Source organism: Solanum stenotomum, chromosome 12, assembly GCF_019186545.1.
Source record: "Solanum stenotomum isolate F172 chromosome 12, ASM1918654v1, whole genome shotgun sequence".
In the NCBI taxonomy this organism is placed as follows: Eukaryota; Viridiplantae; Streptophyta; class Magnoliopsida; order Solanales; family Solanaceae; genus Solanum; species Solanum stenotomum.
Window position 1 is genome coordinate 6,463,194 of NC_064293.1, and position 22,188 is coordinate 6,485,381.

Sequence of the window (22,188 nt, forward strand, 5' to 3'; positions counted from 1 at the left end):
GGTAGGAGGTGTAGATATCTTATAGGTTGGTTTGAAGTGGATGAAGTTGCCTTGATAGGTCCTAAATTGGTACATGAGGCTATGGAGAAAGTTTGGCGCTCATTAGAGAAAGGTTGAAAACGGCTCAAGGTCGACAAAAGTCCTGTGCTGATATTAGAAGGAGAGATCTTGAGTTTGATATAGATGATTGAGTCTACTTGAAAATCTCACCCATGAAGGGTGTGATGAAGTTTGGAAAGAAAGGGAAGCTTAGCCCCCGTTACGTAGGCCCATATCAGATTTTGAGGCGTATTAGCAAAGTTGCTTATGAACTCGATTTGCCTAATGCTTGGCATCGGTGCATCTAGTTTTCCATGTCTCCTTGTTGAAGAAATGTGTTGGAGATCCGACATCCATAGTTCTCTTAGAAGGTTTGGGAGTTAAGGAGAATTTTCCTTATGAAGGAGTTTCGGTTGAGATTCTAGACCGACAAGTTAAGAAGTTGAAAAACAAGGAAGTTGCTTCCGTAAAGGTTCTTTGGAGGAATCAATTAGTTGAGGGTACTACTTGGGAGGTCGAGGCTGATATGATGTCCTGTTATCCTCATTTTTTTCCTTCCGTTCCTACTCTAGCTTAAGGTATTTAGTTCCTCGTGGCTTACTCTTTTGGTGTCATATGTGTTAGATATTCCCATGATTTTCTCATTTATGCATGTTCATGAAAAGCTTAAATTTTGAGAAAAATAGAGTTAACTTGATTGATTTCTTCATGTTTATGTGCCTTTGAGTATGAACTACATATAGACCTCATGAAATGATGTTTTTAACATGCTTAAGCTTGGAGTTAATGTTTCCTCATCAAATATGTGCATTTATGTGATTGCATTCATGTTGGGCTATTAGGTTAAGTTCCTACCCTCCTTACGGTGTCTGGAAGCTCATTTGAGGACAAATGTTTCCAATGGGGAGATAATGTAACCCCTCGGATTTGAAAAGATGGAAAAATTTCAAGTTTCCTGGATCTAGTGCCAGTACAAGCCACCAACGGCCTGTGTTCTGACACACGGTCTGTTGGTAGTCCCGTGGGTGGCTAGCTCAAGTTTCCTATAAATGTCAAAGTTTCAGTACTTTCATACGGTTCACCAAAACGGTGTATTGTCCTATGCACGATTCTTAGGTAGGTCTCATAGGTGAGTCCCAAACTTAGAAAAAATTTAGGATTAAATCTTGGAACCCATGGCTGAGGTGTGCGGCCCATAGGTGGACCCACGGATCGTACATGAGGTCCCGTCATTGGGGGTCCAAAGTAGGTGGTCTCTGAACCCACTAACGGTCGACCAGGTCAATCCATGGTGGGACCGTAGGTCAGGCCGTTAGTGAGGGTCGACAGTTATTTTAAAGGAAATTTTTGGTCTTTTCCTAATTATTCTATCACAATACTATGTTGTTTTACCTTTTATTAGAGACCCTATATAAATGTTTTTACTCCCAAATTTCCCCAATTGAACTCATTCTTCTAAATTCTAAAAGTTGATCAAAGTTCTTCCCCAAATATTTCTCTCTCTAAAAGCTTGAAGAAGAAGGCTAGGGTTTCAAGTCAAGTCTCTAATTTCACCATTGATTGCAAGCTTTTGGCATCAAGGTATGATAGTATTCACCTATGGAGTCCTTTCCTCAATAGGGTTCCTAAATTCTCCAATTTTGCAAAGTAGAATCTCCAATGGAAGTTAGGATTTTTACTCAATCTCATTAGTTCTTGTCAGTTATGATCTAATTGATTATTTTATGTCTTTTTATGCATGAATTGAAGTAATTGCATGTTTCTAAGTTGAATTCCCATGAACTCATGTGAAATCCATGATTTCTAGACTATTATCACATGAAGAAGCTTTTGAGCTATTAAAGATGAATTTATGAAGATATGCATGTTCTTTATGAAATTGATGAAAAATGATTTAAGTTTCTTTGAGAATAACGCATTCATGTTGTTGTTGTTGTGAAAGGATTTCTCACATTCATATGAAATCATGATTGTGAAAGGGTTTTCTCACATAAAGGATTCTTAGAGTTGAAAAGTTTTCTCAACTAAACTTTGAATTGAGATTTAGGAGTTATTCTAATGTAACCTAACTTGGATTGTCTTGATGTGCCTTCCATGGATAATAAGGCAAGCGATGATTACCCATGCCTCTTAATGATAAGAAAAGTTAAAAATAATTACTAATCCGTGGGATTTACGCTTAGCGCCAACAAGATATTGAGATGGAAGTTTTCCCGTAGCTTGAGGTCGGGTTTCTAGTAGCAATTTCCCTATCCCATACCTATGTGCCCCCATAGGATGATTGTCTTAGATAGACATTAGCTAGTGGATCCACGTAAGGTAGAAGTTCATGGTCTTACCTTGGCAAGTAGGACACCCCTTATTGGTGTGGGGTAGACACCGGATTCCATGTTATAGCTCACATGGTTTCTATGTCGGTTAAAGGTAAATCTCCCACAATAATGAACTAAGGTTACTTCTAGAAATATCTCATGAATGTTTTAAAGATGTTAGCATGCATTGACCATGTTTTATTATTTATGTTTTCTAACCCTTTTTATCTCATGATTTAGCTTGGTCATTACATGTCACGAAAATTCCTTTTAGCATGATTTCATATCATCTATGTATTGCTATCATACTTGGTACATTATTTGTACTAACGCATACTCTTGTCCACATTCTTTCACTAATGTAGGGTCTGACGCTCCTATACCGCCTCCCCGTGGCTAGTGATCACATTAGTAGATTCTAAGATTGGCGAGTCCTCATGTTCTGAGAATCAAACACTTTATTGCTTATTGTCTTTACTTTTCCGTATTATATGTGATGCATAAGTTACGTTCCAATCACTCATGATGTACTAGATGGCTTTGGCACTATGTTAGACTTTTGCTACTTTTTGTCAACTTTTATGATATGAATTGTCTTTTAAAATCTCTTGATTTTCTATTGTCTTGTATGATGTATGCTAAGTGGCTTGTGTAGGACCTCTCAGGGTCTTATATGTCATGTCACGTCTAGGGTGTACTTTGGGTAGCATAGGGTTTAAAAAGGTCCTAGGAAGTCTCATAAGCCATGTCGAGTAGAGTTTTGTTCATGAGTGTGAAGCGCGCCACATTTATGAATGAGAGGCTATAAGATGTTTAGGAAACTTCACTTCTCTCATTACTCTAAAGTCGTGCAATAGAGTTCAACTCTATAATGTCTCTCTCCTAATCCTTATCTGATGATTTACAGGATATGGCCACTAGAAGGGCATATACTAGAAGGAATGCGAGAGAGAATGTGGAACGAGAAGCTCCTCCTCAAGCTCCTCAAGCTCCGATCGACCCTTTGGCCGAGCAAGTGACTAATGCGGAGTTTAAGGCTGCTTTTCAAGTATTGGCTCAAGCTATGACGGCTCAAGCCAATAGGGAGATTGTGGTCCCTGTGAACCTAAATGTGGGTACAACGGCCTCTCGGGGTCCTGTACGCCATGTCACCAATGAAGGTAATACTGTCAAAGTTAATAACATGGGACAGCCCCTATCAATCTCTCAATTATTGTAGTTTCTTCTTAAATCAAAATCCCACCAAACTTTGGATCTTGTGCAAATGTTGCTCTTTTCTTTTTTACGATGGCATACCACTCCCAGTATCTAATTACTTGTCCACGTTTGAATTGACACACCTATTAAGAAAACAATTATTTATTTTATGAATTTATCATTTTACCCCTATTAATTATGAAGTGGATGAATTTAAAACTTAAGATTTTCAAAAAGTTCAATCTTTTTCAAAGTAATTAATTGAGGGTAAAATGGGTAAAAAAAAAATTGTCCTTTCTTAATTTGTCAAAATGGACAAGTAATTAGGAACAACTAAAAAAGGAAAAGTGGACAATTAACTAGGACATAGGGAGTAACTAATCTCTCGTTTCCAAGTTGATAATGAACTAACTGAAAGAAACAATTCTAACATTGAATAGATGTGTTTTCCTATTCGAGAACCGTGAGGGGAATTATACCTTCCTCCAAAGTCAATTTATTAAAGAGTTGAATCTCCAATGTCATTTCATGACAAGGCTTTAATTTTGTGCTTTCAAATTCCTAACTCCAAAACCTCCCCATTTTTTTTATCGATGGTGAGAAGTGAGAACTCCATTAAACATGTCTAATCACATAGTATAACTGCAAATATTTAAATTTGTTGATTATAAATTTATAAAATAATTCATATTCTATTAAATTTAAAATATATTAATTCAAATAAATATTGTGGATTAATATAATTTAATTAATTATTTAAAATTGAATAAATATTAATTTAATTAAACTCAAATTTCATTGATTTGGGCTACAAATGATGAGCCTACTTTACTGTCCAAGATGTCATCCTATCCTAAAGACCCAGTTTTGTTCTACGTGTCAAATGATGTGGCATGACAAGTCAAACGAATAAGTCAATAAGATCATGTCACATGTCAAAGTGACATGATATGCCTAGTTAAAGCAAAGGCCAATAAAAACATGTCACATTTGTGCAATTGACATGTTCCGACCAATCAAATATCAACATGTCACTCAAATTTAAATGATCGAAGGAAACATGTCTTCATCACTACTCCTCCGCCACGTCACTTAAATTTGATTGGCCGGAGAAAGTTTGTCCTCATCACAAATCCTCCATGCTACAACTATAAATAGTGGTTCTCATAATTCGAAAAAGACACCAAGATTCTAACAAAAAGTTAGAGAGAGCTCGTAAGTCAAATGCCACAAATTTCTCTACAAGCTACAAGTTCAAGAATTCAAGCACTCAAGTGCTCAAATTTAAGAAACAACTCAAGATCAAGCCCACAAGATTCAGGAAGAAGCTCAAAATCCCTTGAATTCAAGATCAAGTTCATCAAGGTTTAAGATCAAGTTCGAAGAATGTTGAATCCAAATACAAGTCAAGAACAAGTTCACCAAATTCAAAGCTCAAGCTCAAATTCCTTGAATTTACATTCAGGAAAACGGATCAGAGGATTAATAGAGATTGTAACGCTCATATATTTGAAATAAATATTTTACAATCTTGATTATTATTTTCTCAGCGCAAATTTTATCGTCTACAATAACTTTTAAGCCATTAAATACGGCAAAAATTGTGTTAGATGAGCTAGAATCTTAAGGTCATGCATAGCAAAATAATAAATGACAAACTTGTGGAACCATTTTCATCATTTTCACCTTCTAAATACATGGTAACTTAAAAGGAAGAGGCTGAGAAGGAAAAGTACACCTGCTAAACATGCTTTCCATATATCAGCAACTAAAATAATTCATAGACAAAGTAAGTTCATCAACTTTTAATGAATCATGATACGACCTTCAAGGCTTCAACCAACTTTTCATGCTTCACTAAGTTGGGACTATGTGCCAGCATGACAAAAAGAAAAGTTGAGCCAACGAACAACAGGAATATTCCTCAAAATTTATCTAATAAAAGGCTGTAAAATTTAATTGTTACACAAATTAGACACCAGCACTTATATTATAAACCTCTTGTTAATTTCTCAGTCGGGGCCGAATACTCTGACAGGATCGTGATATAAGAGTAAGAATACAAGTTGAATTTCTCTTTCTAAATCTGCAAAAACAGGTTGGTGGATGGGTTTCTACATAAAAGCTAGTTGCATTTGCCCCCGTAGAGCATGTCACAAACAGCTGCAAAGACAAGATGACTTCTATATTTGATTTACAAACACCTATTTTTCTGAGCCAGTTGCAGCATCTTCATCAACATCCCGCCTCTTCTTCTTTCCATCCCCATGTCTTGATCTTCTTGGTGCTTCATCCTCACTTTCGCTTTCCTCATTTTTTTGGCTGTTTCCAGCACCAAACTGGTTATCGTGTTCAGATTTCCCTATTTGCATATGTACTCCATCTGGTCCACCAACTGAACCCATCATTTCCTGACCCTTACCTTGATCTGAGCTAAATCTATCATTCCTGTCACTAACTGGAGCCCGCTGTTCTCTTTTAGCCCTATAAGGATATTGAGAAGGCTGAGATGAGGGCGGAACGAATGATGGATGCATTCCAACTGCTCGGCCAGCTCTGGGTGGGCCCGTCGCTCCCGGACCCATTCCGCCCATGAAAGGGGGCCTTCCAGGACCCATCATCATCCCAAATCCACCAGCTGGAGGGCGGCCATGAAACATCAAATCACTTGAAAATGGTGGGCCATATGGACCAAAAGGTCGGGGACCCATTCCAAAATGATCAGGCATTGGGAAACCCTCAGGTGTCATAGCTCCATAAGAAAACCCATCACCCATCATGCCTGGAGGGAAGCCTCGCATCCCAGGAGGAGGCCTGGGCCCATGTCCAAAAGGCATAATTGGAGGCCATGCAATTCCCGTGCCCCTTCCTCTACCAAGCACAGCTGGTCCAAAACCTTGATCAAAGCTTTCATCCTCGTCCTCACTTTCTTCCTCTTCCTCTTCCTCTTCCTCTTCTTCGTTGTCTTCAAATGGTACAATATCTGGGTTATCTTTCCCATTGTCAGGGTTCACTCCCTTCACCTTTTCTTCCTGTCGCTTGGATTCTGCTGTAAGTGAGATTGCCTGAAATGCAGTTATTATCCCATTAGAATACAGTCTACTTGATCCCAACTGCAATAGGATATAGTTTGTAGAGTTACTATAACTACCATGCCCTTTTCTCGCTGTGGATAATTCAAGCATCAGATGCTTAATGACAAACAGCACATTACAAGGGAAGGGAAGGATTGCAGCAAAATTTTGAGTTTGAGGACTCAGACACGTTGGACTGAACTTGAGACATGTAATTGGAAAGAACTGAGTCATTATCAAACCAATAAAAAATAAGAATAGACAACTCACCACCGCTACAAATCAAAGAAGAACCAAAACTGTGTTAAAACATGTCCAAACTGCACTATGTCATGATCTAAATAAAATTTAACCCGGTAGCAATGGAGCTTTGTGGAAAATTTGGCGGAGAAAAGAAGAAACAAGTGTATCAGATATGCTTATCCTATACGATGACCAATGAAATCTTGGACAACCCATGTGAGGATGGTGAGTGCCTTAGTAGTGAGACAAAAAACCAAAAAAATTCCAGTGTAAGTTCAGGTCTGAACAGGCTAAGTATGTAGGAGGTATCATCGACACAATCAATGATCAGCAATCAACCTTGTCAGTCAATAAACTGCAATCATCATGGTGTTACCATTGTTGGTGCATACACCAAAGCAAATCAACTGCAGTACCAGAACAGGTCTCTATGTGGTTTAAATGAATGTGATAAAGCTGGGCAGGAATTGGGGATAAGATTTGATGGATTTGACAAGCAGGTGAAACCACACCTTATAAATTGAGAGGAATTAATCCTTCAAGGACAAAATACTCTCATTTATTATCCAAATGAATAATGCTAAAAAATTCAAGACATTAAAACTAGAAACTATCTAATCAAACCATTCATGATTTCACCGATCACCTACACGAGACAATCTAAGAATTTTTAACTAGATGAACAGATAGCCAGTTAGGACTGACAACACACCAGAGGATTAATTTTCAATCCCAATTCCCCATTAGAAGTATTTGCACAACACCTATCACTGAGAAATTTCAAAATACTTGTATTTAACTATCACAAGGCTCAATATTGTCAATCAGCATTAACTAATTCAATGCACAAAATATGGGATCAAAAACTCTTACAACCAAAACCAGAAACTTTTCTAATAGCTTCAACCAAAAGCAGAAATTATACCATGCTCCTGCAGAAATAGTGCTTTCACAGAGATAGCCACGAAAGCAGTAACAAGTGTTCCATTGTATATATCAGCAGCGGTTTTATGCATATTGTCAATATTGATATCTAATGCAATCTTTACTTGCAAAAAGCACCGTCATAATTATACTAGTCATTTGTTCTAGCACATATTATACCGAGACAAGTAACAGACGGAAGCACTCCGAAAGCTTCAGGAATGGAAACATTACCATCTAGAGAATGAAAACTTTATTGAGGACAACATTCAATTTTAGTAAAAGAAGTACCATAAGTTCGCTATCTGGTTCAAGATATAGCAAAGAAGCCAACTGCTCACCAACAGAGGGCTCTAATTCTTGACAATCTCTGCTTATCTGCAACAGTAGCAAAATACAACATTAAAACGGTGACTGGAAGTAACAACAGCATGTAGACCAATTTAGAATCCAAACAAAACAAACTAGACCAACTAAGGAGCTCCTATTTCAGATACTATATGCATCAATCACCAATTAAATATCTTAGTAAAAGGAAGATCTTAAATGCACCCTGCAGTTCAAGAGAATCTGAAACACATTGCACAAGATGTCAAGAATAGGACCTTTGGCGATTGATCCTTACTGGAAGGCAGTCTAATATTTGAAAAAATATATTTATCATAGATTTCTGTCCTTCGTGATTCACCACATTCATCAAAACTCATTAGCACAGGCAATGTTGAGTGAAGCACAATCCTTAGCATGCAACAAAAGGGAAGCTTGTGGTACGCTTTCATCAGTACTGATTCACCAACTGTGTTATCAAAGGTGAAAAGAGCAAAAAAATTCTAAAGTCCGTAGGGGCTATAAACACAAATCGCAAATAAAGTGTAGGCTTTAATGAAGAGAGGTGCAAATGGAGAAAAAAAATACAAATCTGCATGTTCGTCCCAAACTAATAATTCTAAGCATGAATAACAAATATATGGACAAAGAAATTGAAAAATAACTACAATAAAACGAAATATCAATTATTTAGTGTTGCCTCTTCAGAATTACTCTTTCGAAAGAAAAGAATGTCTTAGAACCTTGATGGCGACACTGAAGCGCCTGTTAAGTGAAGCGCTCAACATGTTTTGTGCCTCGTAAGCCTTTGACAACACTGATCGCCAACAAACTAAGAATATTTTAGTGACAAAAAAGAAGAAACCTTCAACATTTAAACCATTTAGCTTACCAGCCTCAATGCCTCAACTGTTGGTCAAACCTTAATCCAAACTGATTGCAAGTTGAGGAGGATATCACATTTTAGTAAAGAATTTATTGAACAGAAGCGGAGTATATTTTCATGAATTACGGCTTGTTATCTTCAAAGGCTCAAAAGAAGACTGTGATTAAGGTCACACTAAGATATGTTATCTCACTTGTGACCATTGTTCACTTTTTGGGTAATGTTGGAAATGCACTTTAGCAGTAACTTGAACCAAAATCCTTGCCTTAAAAGTAAAAACCTAGCTACCTTGGCAATGTGAGCACTGCAGAATATGCTGTTATATATATAGTTCAGCAAGAATCCTGACTGCTTAAATAACCAAGTTTTTTGGTGATTTCTTTAAGCTTGCCTTTACCGAACATCATAATTAGATGTGAAATTCGAAGGAACTGGTCTTTTGATTGTCAGGTCAAGACAATCTGGCTAAGTTAACTCCCTCTCTCTAAAAGAATTCTTTTCTTTATATTTCAGTTTTCCAAAACAAAATATACAATTTTTCCCACTAAAGAGTATCAGCTTTGGGAGAGAGAAAATAATCTCTTTTATCCAGATGACCCGAACTCAAGATACTCTAATCTTTTTTTTTTTACTAACTCAAGATACTCAAATCTTTTTTTTGAGCAACTCAAGATACTCAAATCTTTACAGTGGACGAAAGATTTTTGGTTCTTACCAGAAGCAGTCAAAGTTCCGGTGGAACTAGATGGTCTTACTGAAATGCAAAAACCAAGGTTGTTTCCAAAAAGAAAGATGTGTGGGGATAGAGTGGATGGGAAATGCAACTAGCCAATGGTCTGCCAGACGAGTCAGGATCTTAGGGATGTTTATTATAGCATCCATGTAAAAAGACAATTGAGGAATTACAGCAATCTTCAATACAAACACAAATTCTTGCCTGTTAGTATGTTCAGTCTAAATCAATCATTGGACATGACATTCTCAGAGCAGTTAAAGTGAAAATTAAACTAGTTGAAATTGATCAAAAGGATCAAGGGATAAAGGCTCAGGCTTATACCTTCACTGGTAAGTTCTCATTGTATGGATTCCTCAAATGGTGAGTTTTCTGGAAGGACAGTTCACAGAGCTGCATTTTAAACCTTGGAGTTAGTTCAGATGTGAAAGCAATTATGCAACAATTACATAAAAAGGAGGTAAAGAGAAGAGAAATGCAAAAAACAAAAAAGAAAGAAAATCCCAGACACTAAGTTATATCAACTACCTGTTAGGAAAATGATCATAGTCCTAAAGAGAAATTGGAAAGGTCATAAAAGGAATAGGATTTCTTTCGTATGACGCTTTTGGTGAAGAGAGAATTGAACTTTCATCTGGTTAGGTTCGAATACCCACACATCTCCATTTTGGAATCCAAAATTATAGACCAGGTGGATAATGGCAGAGCATACGGCAGATTTGGTAAGCTGTTGAATAAGAAGAGGAGGAAGGGTGGAAGATAATACCATGTATATGGTGGGCAGTTTGGAAGGAAAGAAACCATAGATGTCATGAGGATATTACTAAAGAAACAATAGATGTCATGAGGATATAACTATTCCTTTTCAGGCATCCAAAGAAAACTGTATAAATACATTATACTTTTGGTGTAAAGAAACAGGTGTAGTAGTAGCTGATCAGCTGGTAGATTTTATAGGTGCTTTGTAAGTATTTAGTCTTTTTTCTTCTTCTGTTTTTACCCTTCCTTGTGTAATTTCTGGGAACATTTTTTGGCGGTTGCCAGCATAGCCTTAATGCTAAGGAATACAATATTACCTTTGTCGAAAAAAGTTACAGAAAAGGGTCAAAAACACCCTTGAACTAAAGGAAAAGGTCTAAAAATACCCTTCATCTACCTTTTTGGCTCACTTATATCTTTAAAACTAACAACCCTCTCTTTATTTTGTTTTTAAACAATATATTTATTATGTGTCATTTTCTTATTCAATGAAATAAAAATCTCATCTCTACTAGATTTTTTTCCATAATTTATCCAAACCAAAACAAACACCTCTTCAAGACCCCAATTTTTTTTAATAAAAATCTAGTAACTATTTGTTTTTCTTTTTTGATAAAGTAAAGTTGTATTCCTCAGCAATGAGGGTATGCTAGCAACCATCAAAAAGATTTACATCAGTGACCCAAAAAAGACCAACTCAAGAAATTGCTACTAAACTTATAAAGAAGAGAAAAAATTAAAAATCTGTCCAGCATCCTCTATACCCTCCTCATTACACCAAAAACAGAAGGTCTTCAGACAACGCCATTTGATCTTTTGTACTGATTCTGCAGTATTTTCCATACACCTCTTGTTTCTTTCTCTCCAAATAGTCCACCATATACAAGAGGGTATCATGTTCCACCATTTCTCTGGCTCTTACTCCTCCCCCTTCTCACCCAGCAACTAAGAAGGTCTGCAGTGTGTTCTGGCATTGTCCAGTTTGTGTGTGTTCTGCTTAGAAAAATGGTCCATAATTGAGCAGTGACTTTGCAATGGAGGAATAGATGGCTATTAGTATCATTTGTCTCATTACACAATGAACACCAGGAAGCTATTTCAAAGCCTCTTCTTTGCAGCTTCTCATGAGTTAGGCATGCCCTTCTAGCCACTAGCCATGAGAAACACCTCACTTTAGTTGGCACTTTATTTTTCCATACCTTACTCCATGGTCCAGAGATTTCCCCTGGGAGTTCCTTCACTTTCCTATTGTACAATCTGCTGACTGACAACCTACCATCATGATTGTGTTTCCAAATCATTACATCAACTTCCAGATTTGTGCCCTTGAAATCATCTAGTGTTTGGAGCATCTCGGCTACTCTCCCTATCTCCCAGTCATTTAGTAACCTTCTGAAGCTGAAATTCCAGCCTTGTTCAGACCATACCTCATTTACCATTGCATCTTGAGACGAGCTGAGGGTATATATATCCGGATAGGAAGACATCAAAGAGTCCTGACCAATCCAGTGATCTTTCCAGAAAAGAACCCTGATCCCATTCCCCACTTTGTATCTAATATTGTGTTGTAGTTGACCCCATAAATTTCTGATAGTTCTCCACACCGAGACACCATACGGGATATTCACCATATCGGAAACCCATGGGCTATTCTGGCCATACTTGTTACTGATAACTTCCTTCCAAAGTGCTTGATCCTCTCTTCCGAACCTCCACAGCCATTTTGCCAACAAGCACTTGTTTTGTAGCCCCAAGTTTCTGATCCCTAACCCCCCTGAGCTTCTACTCAGCAAAGCAATTTGCCATTTGACAAGATGTATTCTTTTACCCTCCTTGATTCCCGACCAAATAAAATCCCTCCTTAATTTATCAAGTCTTTCTTCCACTTTGGTCGGCATAGGGAATAGGGACATCACATAGGTAGGTAAAGAGTCTAGTACAGAGTTTATCAAAATGGTTCTCCCACCGAAGGATAGATATTGAGATTTCCAGTTTGCCAGCTTCTTCTCAGTTTTTTCAATTATACCATCCCATATCACTAGCTCTTTATGGTTGTTTCCAAGTGGCATACCTAGGTAAACAGTTGGGAGTTTTTCGATTTTGCACCCCAAAATGTTTGCTAAGGCCTGGATCTGTGTCACCTCTTTGATGGGATATATACAACTCTTCCTCCAATTGACTGCCAAGCCTGAGACCGCCTCAAAGACTACCAATATCATTCTGACAATTCTAATTTGTTCCTCCTTAGCTTCACAAAATATGACAGTGTCGTCAGCATAAAGCAAGTGACAAATTTGCATATCCACCCCTGAGAGATTGCCTACTTTGAATCCTTGCAACAATGAGTTTTGAGTAGCCACCCTCATCATACTATCGAATCCTTCCATGGCTATGATGAAAAGGAAAGGGGACAAAGGGTCTCCCTGTCTAAGACCTTTTTCTGAGGGAAAAAAACCAGTAGGTTCTCCATTTATCAGAATGGAGAACCTAACAGTTTTTATACAGACCTCAATCCATCTCAACCATCTCTCACCAAACCCCATTTGTTTTAACATATTGAACAAAAACTCCCAGTTGACATGATCATATGCCTTCTCAATGTCTAGCTTGCACATAACTCCAGAGTCAGCCCCTCTGAGTCTAGTATCTACACATTCACTAGCAATAAGGGTAGCATCCATGATCTGTCTGCCTTTTATGAATGCCATCTGGTGTTTGTTTACCAGTTTGCTGATTACTTTCTTCAACCTCTCAGCTAGCAGCTTAGCTATAATTTTGTATACCCCGCCTATCAAACTTACTGGTCTGAAGTCCCTAAGCTCAACTGCCTCTGTCTCCTTCGGGATAAGAGCCACAAAGGTGGCATTCAAGCTCTTCTCAAAGACCTGCTAATCATGAAATTGTCTGATGGTATTCATGATATCTACCTTGAGCATCTCCCAAAAGTTCTGATAAAAGCTCATAGGAAACCCGTCAGGGCCAGGGGCTTTATCGCTTGCACACAATTTGATACCTTCTGCCACTTCTTCTTCCTCGAACTGTCTTTGTAACCAATCCTTCTCCTCCAAACTGATGCTTTCAATGCCTTGTAAGTTTAGGCCAGGCCTCCAATTCTCAGTTTCTCTGTATAGTTTCTGATAGAAATTAGTAATCTATGTTTTGATCCCATCAGTACCAGTCAACTCTCTGCCATTTACTTCCAATTTTTCAATTGAGTTTATTCTTTTGTGTGTTGTGGCCATCCTATGGAAGTACTTGGTGTTCTTGTCTCCATGTTTGAGCCATTGAATTCTTGACCTTTGTCTCCAAGCTATCTCCTCATTCCTAGAAGCTTCATCAAACTCCCTAGATAGATGAACTTTTTGAAGGAGTTCATCGTCAGTCAATATTCTCTGCTCTTGTATCTTTTCCAGACCAGCAATTTGATTGAGTATCTCTTCCTTCTTTTGTTTCCAGTTGACTCTGTTCTCATAGCCCCATTGTTTCAACTTCCCTTTCAGTAACTTCAGTTTGGAGGCTAAGATAAAAGAGGGGGTCCCATTTACTGAGAAGGAGCACCACCAGTCCTTTACCTTCTCCCTGAAACCTTCTACTTGCATCCACCATTGTTCAAACTTGAAATAAGATTTCTTCAAGTTTAGCTCCCCGCAGGTTAGCATCACTGGATTGTGATCAGACTCTAGTCTTGGTAGAAGACTTTGCCTAATTTGTGGGAAAGAGTCGTCCCAATGATGAAAGTAAAGAAATCTATCCAATCTAGAAGCAGTCAAATGGTTTTCACCCCTTCTCCAGGTGTACAATCCTCCAAATAAAGGAGGGTCAATTAGCTCTATTTCATTCATCCAATCTGTGAAGTCAGACATAGCCCCTGTTAATCTCTATCCAGTTGATCTTTCCGTGGGATATCTTGTCACATTGAAATCCCCACAAAACAGCCAAGGACCTGTGCATGTTCGTTACAATCAGCATAAATTGAACTAAGGAACCAAGCTAAGTTCGTATTAATGCCTTCAAATCTACATGTGATTACTTGCCCAGAAGCCTCCACCAATTCACCTTTCCACATTCTCCTGTCCCATAACACTGCTATACCCCCACTTCTCCCCACTGCCTCTAAGTGTAGTTCTCCCAGCCATCGGTTGAACCACAATTGTTTGATCAATTGTGTATCTGCTCCTGTCAATTTTGTTTCCACTAGCACGTATATATCTGCACCCCACTGTTGAAGTAGACTCCGAATTAATCTTCTTTTATTCTCATTGTTTGCCCCCCTAACATTCCATGTTACAACTTTAAACATTGATCACTTGATTTGGAGGATTTGTCTTAGTGAACTTGTAGTTGAAATTTCAAGTCCAATAAAGAAGAATTTCATCTATTTGGCATGAATTTGGTGCTCAAATTATGAGCATATATGAAGATGGAAGAACATGACTATTTAAAATATTTCAGAATTTACAAAAGTTAAATATTTGATTTTTTTATTTTCTTAATATTTAATTTCTTAGGTGTCATTGAAAAATGACATGTAATTACATGTATAAGAGGTTGGATTACACACACAGAGTGATCTGATGAGAAAAGGGTTTAAAATATAGTGTTTTAACGAGTTTGAGGGTTTAGTTGACAGTGTTGAGTAGAAGGGTTTGGAATACAAACGCATACAAGTATAAGCGTCCATCAGACCATTTCTTATTTCCTTCAATATTTATTTAAAAAAACTGTACAGCAGCAAGGTTTAATAATGAAAAAAAAATCTAGTAAAGATGGGAGGTGTTATCTAATCCAATAAGAAAATGACGCATAATAAATACTTTTTAAGAAAACAAAATAAAGAGAAGGTTGTTAGTTTCAAGGGTATAAGTGGGCCAAAAAGGTGAATGAAAGGGTATTTTTAGACCAAAAAGGTGGATGGAGGGTATTTTTATACCTTTTCCTATAGTTCAAGGGTATTTTTGACCATTTTCCCAAAAAGTTAAAAAAACCTCGCTGGCCATCATAACTGGTCGTAAATTCAACATGCCCTTACTATTACCAATTTAAGTTCCCACATAAATATAAAAACATTGAAAAGACAACTAAATACTCCATTATCTTCTACACCATAAATGATGATTCTTTTTGGGTTTGCTGATAATTTCATCTCACTTTTTCCCACTTCCTTGGAGAAAAGAATACTAATATCCCGAAAAGAAATGGAAAAACAATTTCAAGCCACACTGTGTTTGCCCCCAAGCCCCTGATAGAAATTAGTAAGGTACTACACACACAGATAAACATCAAGGCCATCCAACTGGAAAAGGTGCATAAGCAAAAGACACAGGAACCAAGATTACAGGGAGGGGAAAAAGAAAATATAAATGACCTTCAACCATTTCACTGAAAAATTACGTCCATAATGAGCAGTTCCATGTTCATGCTTCCAGTTTCCTCCATTAGCAGCGCCACCAATTCTAGATGCCATCTTTCCACAACCCTAACAAATAGTAAACAAATCTCACATCATGAAAATGCATCCACCAAAGAAAGCTTTGTTTTACAACCATCAACTAGCCTTAACTCACACATTACTTCCATGACAAGTCAAAATCAAATTATACACACTTACAATAATGATATACTAGTAATACTAAACATTCCTCAGCTATTGAGTAATAGACAAACTTTACATCTGTAACACATGAGGGATAGAGATAATAACAGCCTACCTGAAAATGTCTGGTCCGGTTGACTGAAAATATCAGAATGACATTTTCCACAGAGTCAAAAGCTTCATTTAGTTTAGCCTCATTGCTTCTTTGAGTTGCCCAAACTCCTTGTTGTACTGACAATTCAAGATTCTCACGGTTGCAGCTTTTAACTATAAAGTACCTAATTCCATGCAAGAAATTGGATAAGTGTCCTAGCAAAAACAGAGATATGGACTGCAACTGTCCTTTCTTATTCAGTAGCACAATAAAGGGGGACATGGATAGAGAAGAGGGACATTAGTACTACATGAACAAAGATCAATGAATTAAAAAATGGAAGTCATTGCTGTGCCAGGTGTCAAAATAAGAAGTTCAAAAATTAAAGGAAATTAATCACCTCACTGGTAACAAATGAAAGATATTGCAAGTAAAACAACACCGCACAGAATGAATCACCACCTTGTGTCACTTAATAACATACAATGTTCGAAGACAGAATACCAGTTCTAACCAGCAAATCTGTAATGTTTAGTCCTGGATAGTTTTCATCCATAAAGCTTACTCATTCATTTGTAGACAAACTTGCAAGCAAATATGTAACAGACTGCTATGAGAGAATAATGAAATTGCATCTACTGCAAACTACTCCTTGTGAAACTAGTCAATTAAACAATCATCATGGCTCTTCCTTTTTCTTGGCATAGCTCCTTCATCACGACAAGATAGGCGTGCTAGTAGCGATTATGTATGATATCTGGTCGAACGGATTTATATACTTTTGGCTTCAGTTATACTAGTAGCGCCAAGAAGTTTTAGTTCCATGAAGAAATGAACTCCTAGATTGCCATATAAACCGATAAAACAATCACAAAAGAATCCTTAAATTACGATGGCAAAATCCCAGTATACAAACAGCAACCAAAAGAGAATCTACAACGTCATATGATTCTCTATCGTTACTAAAGCTATATCATATTCCTCCCTTCAACAGGACCTACATGAGTACTAACAGAGCAACATCCCATGCTCTTCACTTCTCTTCTTTCTTCAACATGTCCAACTGAAGAGAGCCTCCTTCAGTGTGCTCGGCATCAACATTGCAGTTCGAACCATCTCACCATCTCACAACACAAGCGAGTTGCCACCTGAAAAAATAAGAGGTAGTCCACATCTTCACCTGAACATTTGCACATAAATTACCGGTTGACATGTAATCTGCCTTTTGGTCAAATTTCCAGCTTTCGGATTACTCCTTCTATCGTTGAGTAAAAAAAGCACATGTTTTGGTTCTATAGGGATCCAAACCGTAAGTGTCAAAAATTTTCTTCCTCCCTTACCAAGGGTTATGATAATATGATTATACTGAAAACAATTCACCTTTCCACCCCACAACCATGAGTCCTGACTAGTGTCTGAAGTATTTTGCTTTTACAGCATTTCAACCAAGCTTGCAATTCAGAAACTTCACATCCTGAAGATTCTATCTAAACCCTTTGTTCCAATGAACCCCTCTATTGTAATCTCCAGAATTCTCATACTGTCATTTCCCTCTGACTAGATTCTCGAGATACTATATATGTTTATGAATGTGTCTTAACGTCTCTTTCACCCTACTTATAACGCCCAAAGCTAATTATACTCCATCCCATAACCAGAAGGTTTTGTTACCAATGAAATCTTCTCACCCTTTCATAATATCCCTCTAAAGTCTACATGTGATATAATAATTCCTCCATTTTGCTTCAACAAATCCATATTTATCCATCAACACCCCCCTCCATAGAGTGTGCTCGTCAATATCAAATCCCTAAAGCCATTTTCTTAATAGGGTTTTGATAAAATTCTAAGATCTTTCACCCCAACAGCCCCCTCCCCTGTTTCTTGGAGATGTTGCTTACTCTCAACTGACTAAGAGGGTGTTTGGATTGACTTATTTTTAGGTGCTTTTGACTTTTAAGCACTTTTTAATTCTTAGAGGTGTTCGGCAAAGACACACTTTACTTTAGGCTTAAAAAGAACAAATAAAAAAGGCAAAAGTCAAAAGTAGGTAGCTACCTACTTTTGACTTTTGGCTTTGACTTTTAAGTCACTTAAAAAAAGATTATCCAAACACCCCCTAAGTGAAACATTATACCCTCAATTCTAAAATATTACAATCATTCTTTTTTTTTTTTGATAAGTCTAATAATAATTCCTTCATTAGATCAAGAAAATGTTAGACATTCAAGTATCCCAATGCATATAAGCTTGTCAGATGTATTCTCATACCTGTGTCCAAAACTCTATTCACATCCCATATCACAAAAGTAAACACCTTGACAAACCCAACATGCACCTATGTCCAAGTAAACATAAAACTGCTTAACAAGGATCAATATTTATGAATAACTAGCAACATATGTGCAGTTCATCATCCAAGGAATCACAAACCAAGTAACATAACCAAATAATACAAACTAAAACACAACATTGAACTTGAAATCCAGTGAAAGGATCAATTGACTGATAAAGTTTCTCATGAAAAAAAATGTTCATATATGCAACAATCAAGAAGAAACAAATGTTCCTATATGCAGTTCGAAATACAGATTTTCTTTTATTTTCAAACAGATTACTCAGCAATTTCCCATTATAGGCCCTGAACATTACTTCCCAAATCAACAAGAAGATCACTATCATCAAAGTTGCTACAATATCAGGAAACAAAGTTAACACATTAAAGCCTATATTCAAGCTATAGCATATTCAAATTCGCAACATGATCTTTAACAAGAAGTTCAACATCAATAAAAGATATCTCACTATCAACCACACAACTAACACTTTCACTACATGAAGATGATTCAGCCACCAGAGTATTACTACTACAACAACAACAACAACAACAAGAGTATTACTTCCAATAAGCAAATTACTTATAGCATAACTTGAAAGGTAACCCACATCTTAGAATACAACAACAACGACATACCTAGTGTACTCTCACTAAGTGGGGTTTGGGGAGGGTAGAGTGTACGCAAACCTTACCACTACCTCGGGGAGGTAGAGACACTGTTTCCGAAATACCTCAGCTCAAGTGCATCAAACTCACGTAAAAGAAGAAGAAAACAATGAAAAACATATAATAAGGAAAGTAGTGTAAAATCTACAAGAAGGAAACAATAACAGCAGCAAAATAGTGTGATAATTGAAATACAATACACAACATATGGCAAGAACTACAAGGGTATGACTAGTACTACGATAGACATTAATGAGCCTAAACCTATACACGACAAGACAACACTCAACTCTACTAGCCTTCTACCTTAATACGTGACCTCTACTCCTTCCTATCTAGAGCCATGTCCAAGGTAATATGAAAGTTGTGTCATGTCCTGTCGAATCACCTCTCTCCAATACTTTTTCGGCCTACCTCTACCCCTCTAGGTACCCCTTAAAACCAGCCTCTCACATCTCCTCATTGGGGCGTTAGTGCACCTTCTTTGCACATGCCCAAACCATCTCAATCTCGCTTCCCTCATTTCGTCCGCCATAGAGGCCACTCCTACCTTCTCCCGAATAACCACATTCATAATCTTGTTGCTCCTACTATAACATCCATCTCACCATGCATCTTCTGAACATGAGATTTTTGTAACTGTGTATAATATAGTTTTATCATGGAGCTTTAAATACACTAAAGAGGGTAAACCTATTTGGAAAACTATTTCTCTCTACAATATAGTTTTTTTTTTGAGAAAGTTAACTGGTATTATAAACATAGAAGTACACCAATAGTGAACTCCTGTAGTAATTACATCAAAAGTATAGAGGGTTTTCCAAAAAGAAACTAAGCATCTATCTCCCTCATAAACTATCTAAGAATAGGGTGATGACCCCCGGATCCTTGGGAATAGAATGGATACACCAAAAGTAAAAGGTCACTAAACAATTCATTTTAATGCTTTGGAAAGGGATGCTCTTGTTCTCAAAACATCTCTGATTTCTCTCACTCTATATTGTCCACCAGATGCAGGCAGGGACAATCTTCCATCTCTCCTTGTGTCCTGACTGACTTCCATCTCTATTCCAACATGCTAGGACTTCTGCAGTATTTCTAGGCATGGTCCATGTGATACCTCTTCGGTTAATGAAATACTTCCATAGCTTCTCAGTCACTTTACAATGCAAAAAAAGATGGTTTATTGTCTCTTTCTCAGATTCACACAAAAAACATCTGGAGCATAAGTCCTTTCCTCTTTTCATTAAGTTATCCTGAGTCAGAACAAATTGTCTTGCAACAAGCCATGTGAAGTAAGCCACCTTATGTGGTATTTTCCCTTTCCAGATCATCTTCCAAGGCCACAACTCCTTTGTTTCAGTTGAAGTGTCTAGTAATTTGTAGGCTGATTTCACCTTGAACTTGCCATCTTTCTCCAGCTTCCATGTCAATTTGTCTTCCTCACAAGTGAGGTTCTTGGCTTGTTCCAAGGTATTATAGAACTGAGTCATTCTCTCCACTTCCCAGTCATTGAGGAACCTTCTAAAAATCAGGTTCCATCCTTGTTCATTTCTGACTTCTACAATTGTAGCCATTTTCTGCTGATTGAGAATATAAATGTCTGGGAACTGCTGTCTCAAAGGTGTTTGTCCCATCCATGTTTCATTCCAGAACAAAGTTTTCCTCCCATTTCCTCTACAATATAGTTTGTATCATGGAGTTGTAGAGAGAGACTATTGGAGAACTATTTCTCTAACCGCTAATCCACCAAGGAAAGAAATTTTATCAGATTATCAGAAACACAAAAGAATTAGACAAAAGTTAAATATTTCCCAACTTGCACCAGAAACATAGCAAACATATTTGAGACTAAATACATACTCTAGTACATTTGTCGCACTGAAATTAGAAAAGACCGTCCATCTATTATTAGTTATAAGGTAAATAATTTTATCAACAAATGAGGCAAAAAAAACGTGGCCAACCCATTACCATAGGATGAGAAACCTACAACAAAATGTGGTTCTCAACCAGAGATCCGATTCTCTATGCAAAAAGGGACCTCGTAAGTACACCAAAAAAGGCTAGAGACAAAACACTACTCTGCGACTTTACAAAATCTTTCCAACCCTTCAAATGTCCTCCTACTTCTCTCTTTCCAAATGACCCACATGATTGCTAAAGGGGCAACACTACATGCCCTTCGGCTTCCCTTTCCCCTCTTAAGAGTAATTTTGAAAAGCCTCCTTCACTGTGCCCGACATCACCCATTGCATCCTAAGAAAATTGAGGATCACCCTCCATAACCGATTAGCCACCTTGCAGTGCAATAAGAGATGTCTACATTTCACTTGCACTACACATAAAGCACCAACTAACATAGGTGATCCTCTTCTTCCTCATATTTTCCATTGTTAAGATTGCACCCCTTGCCGCAAACCATATAAAAAACATGCCTTCCTCAGAGCTCTAGGGATCCAAAGAGAGCCATCAGGAAAAGTACCTTCCTCTCTCACTAGTAACCTTTTATAGTAAGAGCTAAAAATGAATAACCATTCTCCACTCTCTCTCCAGCTCTATACATCTGATAAATTGTTAGGAGTGGCTAGCCCATAAAAACTCAATCAGATTGTGAAATTCTTTCAATCTGCCAATCTCCCAATCCTGCGTATGCATTCTGAATCTCAAGTCCCAGTGAATAACCCCCTCGTGAGACCTATGAATTTGTTGAATTGTCATCTCTCTTCTCTTTGGTAGAAGACATACTACATATTAGGGAAGACTTCCCTCATCACGTTACCTTAAAAGAAATATGTCTGCAAATCTATTTTTTTTTTTAGATAAGGGTAACTTTGTATTCACAAAAAATTCATCATCCAAGGGGTGATGAATTGGAAACTTACATCCCACAGGGTGGTGGGCACACCCTCAAAAAGCCATACAGAATTACAAGTTTCCTTTAAAATCGACCATCTCTATGCTTTCCCCTACCAACTCTTGCTTACACCAAAAAAATAAAAG

At 37.5% G+C, this 22,188-nt stretch overlaps 1 protein-coding gene across 1 annotated transcript in view; it reads right to left on the bottom strand.

The window, feature by feature from the left end:
• Positions 1-5,472: 5,472 nt before the first annotated feature.
• LOC125849154 (30-kDa cleavage and polyadenylation specificity factor 30-like) overlaps positions 5,473-22,188 on the bottom strand; it is a 32,561-nt gene continuing 15,845 nt past the window's right edge. Inside the window, exons 3-7 of the mRNA XM_049529176.1 lie at positions 16,203-16,365; positions 15,860-15,970; positions 10,060-10,128; positions 8,081-8,167; positions 5,473-6,613 (exon numbers count right to left, since the gene is read on the bottom strand). Of these exons, the coding sequence (XP_049385133.1) occupies positions 5,753-6,613; positions 8,081-8,167; positions 10,060-10,128; positions 15,860-15,970; positions 16,203-16,365 (1,291 nt within the window). The 3' untranslated portion in view covers positions 5,473-5,752. The remainder of the gene's footprint in view (positions 6,614-8,080; positions 8,168-10,059; positions 10,129-15,859; positions 15,971-16,202; positions 16,366-22,188) is intronic.